At 41.0% G+C, this 10302-nt stretch overlaps 1 protein-coding gene across 2 annotated transcripts; it reads right to left on the bottom strand.

Annotated features, from left to right (window-relative positions):
* Window positions 1-3957: 3957 nt before the first annotated feature.
* LOC147620268 (V-type proton ATPase 16 kDa proteolipid subunit) lies at window positions 3958-5974 on the bottom strand. 2 transcript variants are annotated; one of them, XM_086772455.1, is made up of 4 exons: window positions 5705-5841; window positions 4997-5096; window positions 4621-4906; window positions 3958-4310 (listed from the first exon to the last, which is right to left on the bottom strand). In XM_086772455.1, the coding sequence occupies exons 3-4, from the start codon at window positions 4902-4904 to the stop codon at window positions 4181-4183; spliced, it is 414 nt and encodes a 137-aa protein (XP_086628581.1). In that variant the 5' UTR covers window positions 4905-4906; window positions 4997-5096; window positions 5705-5841; the 3' UTR covers window positions 3958-4180. The 2 variants fall into 2 exon arrangements, with proteins under 2 accessions (XP_086628581.1, XP_086628582.1); XM_086772456.1 differs by lacking the exon at window positions 4997-5096 and having other exon boundaries at window positions 5705-5974.
* Window positions 5975-10302: the final 4328 nt, after the last annotated feature.

Raw genomic sequence — 10302 nt, 5'->3', positions numbered from 1 at the left:
CACACAAAATTTAGATATGCATCACTCTCATAACCCGATAGCTACATCATGTATACTTCTTACAAATCACCATGCAAGAAAGCATTCTTTAAATCCATCCAATGTAAAGACCAACCCTTCACTGAAACTATAGTCTTCTCACAATCGGAAAAAATGTCTCCTCATAGTTAATGCCATAGGTCTATACATAACCCTCACCAACCAATCTTGTCTTACACCTGCTTATCACTGATCCATCTGAGTTATGCTTGACCTTATACACCCACTTACATCCAATTGTCTTCTTTTTCTTAGGCAAAGACAACTCCCATGTTGCATTTGCATCTAATACTATCATCTCCTCATTCATGACATCTTCTCGTTTTTTATTTCCAAGTGCCTACTCAAAACACGTGGACTCCAATTCTTGTATTGCTTTTACCATGTAAGCATAATGATCAAATGTATATCCATTATATCTCAACCTATCAACAGGATATCTAACCTTCGTAGACCTACGAACATTTAGATCGCTACCATCAGGTGTCCTCAAAACAGTCTTGGTTCTCCTTAGACCAGAAGTAACCTAATAACAGAATGCTAAGCTCCTCATCAAATGTATATTCATTATATCTCAACCTATCAACAAGATATCTAACCTTCGTAGACCTACGTACATTTAGATCGCTGCCATCAGGTGTCCTCAAAACAGTCTTGGTTCTCCTTAGACCAGAAGTAACCTAATAACATAATGCTAAGCTCCTCATCAAGGCTCTGTTCAGAGCCACTAGAGTTACCATCCATATATAGATAACCTGCTAACAGATCAAAAACAAAAGATTGATCTACCTTTTCCTTTCCTTTGTGTGATACTTGTGTGCCTATATATATCCTCAACCTGCATGACCATGGATTAACACTAGATCCACTGTTAGAGAACTCTCCGGATCCACTAAGCACCTATGATTACTATTAGAGAACTCTCCAGGTCCACTACACACTTGTGATTACTGCTCAACTTATGAGACATCATTACTTCTTATATCTACATCTTTTGTTGCTTTCACTGGTACATACCAACTCCTCATCTCATCAAAGATAATCTCTACTTACTCGCATCTCATGAGTGATAGGGTTATATTATCTATAACCTTTCTACTCCAAAGCATAACCAATGAAGATGCAATTTTCTTCCTTTGGATCCAACTTTGTTCTCACTTCATCAAGAACATGCACTTATGCAGTACACCGAAATACTTTCAAGTGAAACACATCTAGTTTTATGCTTGTAAACTTCTATTCAAGCATCATATCATGAACATCTGCAGCGGAGTCATATTCATAGTGTACACATTGCATTTGCTACTGCTTCTGTCCAAAAATAATCTGACATTTTCTTTTTAAACATCAAGACACGTACCACTTCTATAATGTGCCTATTTTGCAGTGGGATCATATTCATAGTGTACACACCGCATTTTATACTGCTTCTGTCCAAAAATAATCTGACGTTTTCTTTTTAGACATCAAGACACGTGCCACTTCTGTAATGTGCCTATTTTAGCTTTCTTCAACACCATTCTATTTGCAGAGTGTACCTACATGCAAATTATCTCTTGATTTCTTGCTTTCTCAAGAAATCACTAAACTCATTGGAGAAATACTCTCCCCCACCATCCGATGTGAGACATTTGATCTGCATACCTTTTTCCTTTTCAACCAAGGATTTAAATCTATGAAAGTAAAAAAAGACCTCACTTTTCTCCTTCATAAAATAAACCCATTCTTTTCTCGTATGATCATCATAAAGGTAACATAATAGCTACATCCCATAATTGTTGCAGTCTTAATCGATCCCCATACAATTGCATATATAATATTCAATGACCTTACACCTGACATATTTTTCATGTAAAAAAACATGTTTGACATGCTTACCAAGTTGACAAGCTTTATGGTAGCTTGGTAAACAAACCGATGATAATATTTTGAGCCTGTATAGACTTCAATCGATGTATTCACATAACCAATGCACGTGTGCCATATGTTAATATCTGCAATGACACACAACCATTGTTGCCTTCACCTCAAGCATGGTCACGTCTAACGTAAATATCCTACCATTTCTATTGCCCTTTTCAACCAAGCGCCGCTAATTTTCAAAGTCTTCTACAAAAGATCCTTGAGAACTAAACCTCACTTACATATCTTGCTTAACTATCTATACACCAATAGAAACCAAGTTCTTTGTAATATTTAAAACATGAAGTACATCTACAGAGTACTTCATTTTGTCATCTTGCATAAACAATGACAATTTACCAATATGCGCAATGGAATGTGCATATCTTCACCTATTTTCATAGAATTTGATTTTTTCATTTTATATGTCTTTAAACCACTCACCATGACTAGTTATATGGTTAGAGACACCAAAACCCACATACCAAACATCTCTAAATCGTGACACATCTCATGTTATGGAACTAAGCATGCATCACAAACAGTTGCTCACTTCTTTTATCACCACCCTGTTTCTTTGATAATGCATAGTTACCTTGTTACAACTTTCTACTTTTCATATCATTCTACTATTTATGGCAGTCCTTTACCATGTGCCCTGGTTTGTCATAGTAATAACACTCTTGTGTTATTTTTACTCTAATTTCTTTGCCAACCACCTCGGCCCCTCTGCCCCCCCCCCCCCCCCCCCCCACACCTCTAGAGTGGCCCCTTTCACCTGTTTGAACATTTGAATCCTATTATTGTAATTGTCCATGATTTCTATTTCCACAACAACCTCCACCTCGGCCTCTAGATGATGATCTCCCTCTGCCTTTACCTATATCTGAGTAGAAGGCCTGCTCATTTGAATTTCAAGAGAGTGAACCTCTCCCAATATTAATCTCCTCACGGATGAGAAGAGCAATCAATTTCTAAAAATCAAGCAAGTTCTCTTGAACTCCAATGGAGAAATGAAACTGATTGTATTCTTTGCCAAAACCATTCAAGGTCACAGACACCATATCATCATCACCTAGTGGTGATCCAATAGAAGCAAGGGCATCTGCAAGCCCTTTAACCTTCATTGAGTAATCATTTATACTCAGCTTTCCTTTTGGTCACATTATGGAAACTACTTGGAAATACCCTCCAACTCTTTCCGACTACCTTGGGTAAAGTACCTAGCTTTAAATTGGGCTATTTATTGCCCCAAAAGGTTCCTAATCCCATACTAAATCTGGGGATTAAGCATGTCCATATAATATGCATGTGACAGAGGTCAACCCCTCGGCATACAAGCATGTGTACAAAGCTAGAGGAATAGCAAGCTTTTAGAGGACCTATTCTACATTGGACCATATCTTGACATCAAGTGGTATGATTGGGGAGGCTGCTTCTTGTTGCTTTATGGACTTCTGCAGAGCACTTCACACTATTCCCCAGACACCTCTTCAGGATTTGGCCCTACCAATGGAGATGATGTGGAGAATCCTAGCATTAATTGAGTAGGTTACAAGGAGAGATGTCAACAATTAAAACTGCCGCCTAGTAATCAGGCCCCATCAATCATACCAGGCCGTGGACAACTCAAGGTAAAAACTATCTAGCTTGGACATCCGCAGTCATAGCTCAGACAGAAGGGTCTACATAATTCAAACCCTTGTTGTCAAGGTATAGACTTTAACCAACATACAAGGTATAGACTTTAACCAACATACCCATCACCAAGTATTGTCGAGCACCTGCCATGGGCGATGGAATAGTATTCAGGACTCGGTGTATTTGCTCTTGACCTGTCCCTGATCATTGGTGAACCTCACTTGCCCTAAATTCTTGTTTCAGAGAACTACACTTACTCATTTTGGACTCTCACAATAAAACCTACTTTCCCATTGCTGCTTAATTCATTGTATTAAAGGCATCTTGCTCTGTGCTTATACACTGATTCTCTGGAATAGATCATGCAATACAAACAGCATTCCAATTCGACCAAATTTATTGTTTTGGAAAAACACAAACATCAGTCTTATTCCGGAAATTTCTGTGTGCAGCATCTCGTGCAATGCAATTTCTTAATGTTCATCACGAGCAAGCTATCAAAGCTTCCATGGCAATATTTTAAGACTACAGACACAACTTGAAACCAAAAAGGAAGAATTTTGCAGAAGGCAAGATTAAATGAGGTATATGGTGTAGATCACTCCCTTGATTGACCAGCACGAGAAGAAAGGATAATTCCCACAATCAGACCATACAAAGCGAGTGCCTCTGCAAAAATGAGGATAAGTATCATGCCCACAAAAAGCTTGGGTTGCTGTGCATTTGCTCTGCAAAAAAACAAAACATACACATCAGAGACAAAAAGGGAAAGACTGCAGACCCAAACAATCACCCCGGGCAGTAGAAGAGGGAAGCAGTGGACGGGGGCGGGGGGTACTGTGGGGGTGAGGGGGAACCCCGGAGCCTCATCTTCATCTGAAAAGCTAATAAATTTTTTCAACCTAGAAGCTAATTTGTAAAATGAATCTTGAAAGTGGCATAGGGGGGTGCATACTGTGTCAACCAATTAACAGAGCAAACATTTACTTAAACCAAAGCCTTGCTATCGAGTTGAACAAACAAAGAAGAACAGGCTACCTGACACCTGCATCGCCAACGATACCAATGGCCATTCCAGCAGAAAGACCAGCTAAACCACAAGCAAGGCCGGACGATAGGTGCGCATAACCATCAAACAAATAATAGGCTGTACTCCTGGGATTGATCCCAGTACTAATTATCACAGCTATAATCAAGCCATAGATACCCAGCACACCAGCCATAACAACTGGAACAATTGACTTCATCACCAGTTCTGGCCTCATCACACCCATGGAGGCCACACCGACGCCACTTTTCGCAGTTCCATAGGCGGCACCCATACCTATTTCGTCCAAAATATCAACATTAAATCAGCACAAAAAGACGATGAAGCATTTGGAAAAAAAAAAAAAACTTTGACAGATCTGCCTACCATATCCAAAAGAAAGTCATGTAACTCAAGACTTAAAACAGTCACAGATAACCCCCAGCCATCAGAGTGACCAAATCCCATTCAGGTGATGGAGGGCCTTCTGCCAAACATGCAAAATCTGTCAACCAGTTGGCAAACTGATGCCAAGGCACATCGGGCCACTTCCAATCTTGTCTCTAAAACCCTTCCGAAAGTGAGTTTGGACTTCAGAAGCCCATTCAAGCCAGTCACAACGTGCACAAAGTGAGTTTGACTCCAAGACACCACACCGATAAAGATGTGATCAAGATAAAGTAGTGGATGAAACACTAACAACAGAGTTCATGTTGTGGCGCAACCACCTACTGTCCTCAATGCAGTGGACCCGCCAAGAAGACACTAAACTGTAACTCATCACTCCTAATTGAGCATATCATACACATGCACTACCACTCTTAAAAGCAAGGCAATACATGTAAATAAGGACATGGAAGCGCTAAGCATGAAGAGCACTGACCAATATCATGGCTCACTTACTTGGCACGACCTCTACAAGCGAGGCGGTCGTACAACAGGACTGCACGGAAATTGCCGTACGTACGGGGAGCCGTACGGCGAGGGGTGATCATGATCGGATCCAGCCACATTCGAATGTATCCTAGCAGAAATCTCAAACAACGAAACTAGCAACAAAATCTACGACACAGAGAGGGAGAAGGAGAGATGTACAGGAGAAGACGAGGGCTGAAGCAGCTCCAAGAAAGCCGAAGAAGGGGGCTGTTGTGTCGCCATTGAACTCGGTAGTCGACATCTCCGCAAGACGAAAGATGGTAATCACTCTCAGCCTGCACCCACCTGAGAAGACGGGGAGTCTGAGAATAAGAGTTCTGCTCGTACCGCAGATTTTAGGGTCTCCCCCGCAGCTGCGACTGCGCGAGCGCTGACCGACTGCTGCCAGTCGCCTCCACCGGACTACCCGGTGCTCCAAAGGTAGCCAGTGATAAAATTAGTTGTTCCTTCTCTTCTTCTCTTCTCTCTCTCTATATATTATATTATCTTAAGGAAGAGTTTCATAAAGCTACCACTTGGTATGAATTTGGAGGTTTTTGGAGGTTGAGGTAAAATTTGAATTAAGAAGTGGGGAGCACGGGTCAACTTACTAGTTCTTTTTTATTGCACTAGTGTGGTGAGACCTGTCTCCAACGGGTTGAACTAAGCACACTATTAAAAAAGACAACTTTGTTAAGAAGGCATCACCAATCACACACATTGAAATTCTTTCTCTCTCTCTCTCTCTCTCTCTCTCTACCTTTGATGACACGTGTCAAAGGAGAATGCAATCTCCTTTATATATAGTATAGATAATACGATGGTGTGAGTTTATCAGATATGATTAATACGATGGTGTGAGTTTATAAGATATGATTAATATAGCACAGTTTACTGGTGGGGCGGGGTGATCTGTTTATTACCATGGTCATTAAATAATTCCATTTGCTATGCTGTAAGGCAATTAATCGCGGTTGGACTTAGAATTTATGCTTTATAGTTCATAAGCAATAATAAAAAATTACAAGATGGTGTGCAATATAAAAAAAAATCCACCAAATGGTGAAAAACCTCCATCTCTAAATATTGGAGGTATATTTGAAAAAAAATCCAAGGTTTTTATAGCCAGAGTCCAAACCTTTAACTTAACCCTCAAATTTGCTAGTAATTTCCAAATTTCAAATTTATAAAATACATTGCGTACTTAGGTTTTTGTGCGCACTGAGCTATAGTTATACGTTACTATGTACTTGGGCCCCCACCTCACGACTAGACTACCTTCATCGTTGTTGAGTTGCTTCTCCACAGTAGCACCACCTACAAACTGGATGTCGTTGCCTTGTAGGCAGAGCCACAACCTTTTCATGTTGCACCTCATGCATGCGATGGAGCGACCTCCCTTCTTCCTCTTTGTCTTCTTTGCATGGCACCACCTTGCGAGGTGGAGCTGCTCGGCACTTGTTCTAAGCTCCAACATGTTGAGATGTCAAGCTCAACATAAGCTGACACTCACGAGGCACCTGCATGACCGTTCGACATTTATATCACTTGCAGGTTTGGTAGTTGGCACCGACATATCTTTGCCAAAGATTCTACAACTGGACTACACCAACTAGTCCACATCTATCCACTCCTCTTAACGTGTTTACATTATGGACCGCTTGTATATACTCTATTATGTGTGTTAGTCGCTTTATCTTCTTTGTAGACCTCTTTTGTTGTGTGAAGAAGAAGAAGAATTTTCAGCCTCTCACCTTGTGTGTTCCTCTTCTAGGGTTTGCGTGAGTATGTGTGTGCTTGCAAGAGCTCAAGCTCTCTTCTCCCCTACATCTTTTTATGGTATCAGAGCTTGGTTCATGCTAAGAGCTGAGTGGCAAGAGAGCGCAAGCTCTCCTCTCCCCTACATCTTTTTATGGTATCAGAGCTTGGTTCATGCTAAGAGCTGAGTGGTAAGCAAGAGAAGCAGTATGAGGGTAAGAGCTTCATCTACTCTTTTCTTTTTGTGTTGGCTACTACACCCTTGTTGGGAGCTCTTCGGGAGGCACCGGCAAACGAACTCTGATTGAGAAGCTTTCTTTATAGGAGGAGAGCTACAGAGCAACTATATGGTCCATTGGACATAATTTTTTCGGGCCGAAATCACATTTCAGGCACGTCTGAACCTCCATTTTTCAGTTCGCAGGTGTTCACAGCAGGCACTGCGGGTAAGTTTTGATTCTCTGCAGAACTCTGTTTTTTGAGACTGTAGGAAGGGCGATTGGTTGTGCAGACACTGTGTGTACTGCAAAGAGGTCTTAAAGTTGCCATTGGGTGTATGTATGCAAAGTAAGGTCACTTGTTGTGATAGTTTAGGTGCAGTATAGTACCACCGCAGAGAATACAAGAGTTTGTGCAGGTCAAACAAGAGTGCTATTTTTGGTAGATTTGTGTTGTAGACAAGATGTCGAAAGATGGAATAAACCAGATTGTTGCTGCAGAGAAGCTTGACACAAGAACAACTTCCATGCTTGGAGATTCAGATTGACAAATTTTTTGATGGGAAAAGGTTATTATGGGACTACATTGAAGGTGAACATGAGGAGGCACCAGAGATATCGGAGATTAATCCAACTACCTGCAGATATAAAAGAATTTAAGAATTGGAATTAAGGAGCAAGGAAAGTCATATATTGGCTTTCTATCAGCATACAGGACACTATGATTGGGCATATATAGGATGCCAAGTCACCTAAGGAGGCATGGGACACCTTGGTGAAGCTATATGAAACCAACACCAAGGCATGAAAGATTCAATTGAACAATGAGTTTCATACTCTAGAGAAGAAAAATATATCTGTGAATGATTATGCCTTAAAGATCAAGGGCATTGTGGAATCCCTTGCATCAATTGGTGTTTGTGTTGATGATGATGATAAGGCGAAAGTGTGTTTACGTGGTCTCGGGCCACAATACAAGGCGTTTAAGACGTCTATTTAGACTCGGGAGAACATTCCCAACTTTACAGATTTGGTGTCAATACTGATTTTATTGAAGAGAAGAACTTGGGTGAAGATCAACAATCTTCACAAAACAAAAACAATTCAGAGCAGCATGCCTTCTACACAAGTGCAGGTAGAGGACGAGATAGAGGTCGCGAACATTGCCAAGTTGGTGGCCGAACAAGTAATCAGAATTATGGTCAGCAGTAGCAATAGTCCCAGGATGCACAACAACAACACACAGGTGGAAGAGGCAAGTTTAGAGACAGGGGGAGTCAAAGAGGTTATGGTAATTTGCAATTAGCAAAGACAGCACAATGATACATGAGGGTATTTTTATTGTGGTAAGCCTAGACATGTGTAGGCAGATTGCTATAAGAAGCAGAGTGACATGCAAAATGGAAAAGTGCAGCAAAACAACTATGTATCCTCTAGAAAAAATAATGAGGATAATGAGAGGTTACTTGTTATGCATGTAGTTAATGATGTGTTTGGAAATGATGTAGCAGCATGTAAGGATGATGTATGGTATGTTAATTCAGGTACTTCGAACCACATGACAAGTCATGGTAAGTGGTTCAAGGAAATAAAGAGTCTTGAAAGACGAGGTTTTGTTGAAACACATTGAGGTACATTGCCACTTCATCAGGGAGAGAGTCTTGGTAGGCGACATCGACTTGGCCTACGTCAACACACAGGGTCAAGTCACTAACATCTTCACGAAGACCTTGGGTGCTGAGAAGCTTCGCATATTTTGAGATATGCTTGGAGTTCATGAGCTAGAGTTGAGCTTGAGGGGGAGTATTGAGATTTCAAGCTCAACATGAGCTGACACTCACGAGGCACCAGCATGACCGTTCGACATTTATATCACTGGCGAGTTTTGAAGCTAGCACCGACATATCTTCGCCAGAGATTCTACAACAGGACTACATTGACTAGTCTACATCTACCCACTCCTCTTAGCGTGTTCACATTATGGACCGCTTATATATACTCTATTATGTGTGTTAGTCACTTTATCTTCTTTGTAGACCTCTTTTGTTGTGTGAAGAAGAAGAAGAATTTTCAGCCTCTCACCTTGTGTGTTCTCTTCTAGGGTTTATGTGAGTGTGTGTGCTTGCAAGAGCTCAAGCTTTCTTCTCCCCTGCATCTTTTCACAACATGCTAGCATAGCTATGTGCTTTCCTTGCTTGGCTTACAGCTTACTTGCCATGCAACAAACGCTGCTCCATTTTCTCTTCCAGCACTACATACTATGAGAAGTCAAGATCCCTTATTAGGTCTTTTTACGGCGGCTTGACCTGCGGGAGGATTATAACCCGTTACCATTTCCCTTAACTAAAATTCAAAGCAACCACTAAGGCCTTCTAAGGGTAGGCCAAAAAGAGCTATCAATGTGTCACGCTCTCAAGAGACAAAAATTGCAAGAAAGGACTCACAAAGTGGAACTCTTAGCACAAATAAATGCGAATTCAGATATAATCAAGTCTTAATACAACCAAAGCAATGATATACAAAGTGTTGGCGGATGCAAAAGAGACACTCAAAGGATAAGCTCACAACACAGCAACTTGTTACTTTCACTTCAAATTTAGTGTAATTTTCACGGGTTAATTTTAATAACAATGTCTAATCTAATCTAATGTAAAAGTCTAAATGTGCATGGACTTTGGCCGACACGTGGGAGCACGAGGCAAGTGCGATTGAGAGGGCCGGTGGGAGCCAATTTAGAGCATCGGGACCAGGGTTGCTCTGTGTCAAACCTGCAGTCCGCTCCTCATCAGATCATGCTTCTTC

Source organism: Cibotium barometz, chromosome 32 (genome assembly GCF_041138505.1).
Source record: "Cibotium barometz isolate CiBa-2024 chromosome 32, ASM4113850v1, whole genome shotgun sequence".
Taxonomy (NCBI): domain Eukaryota; kingdom Viridiplantae; phylum Streptophyta; class Polypodiopsida; order Cyatheales; family Cibotiaceae; genus Cibotium; species Cibotium barometz.
Note: the sequence above shows the minus strand (reverse complement) of the source record. Positions and strands in the feature narration are given on the sequence as shown.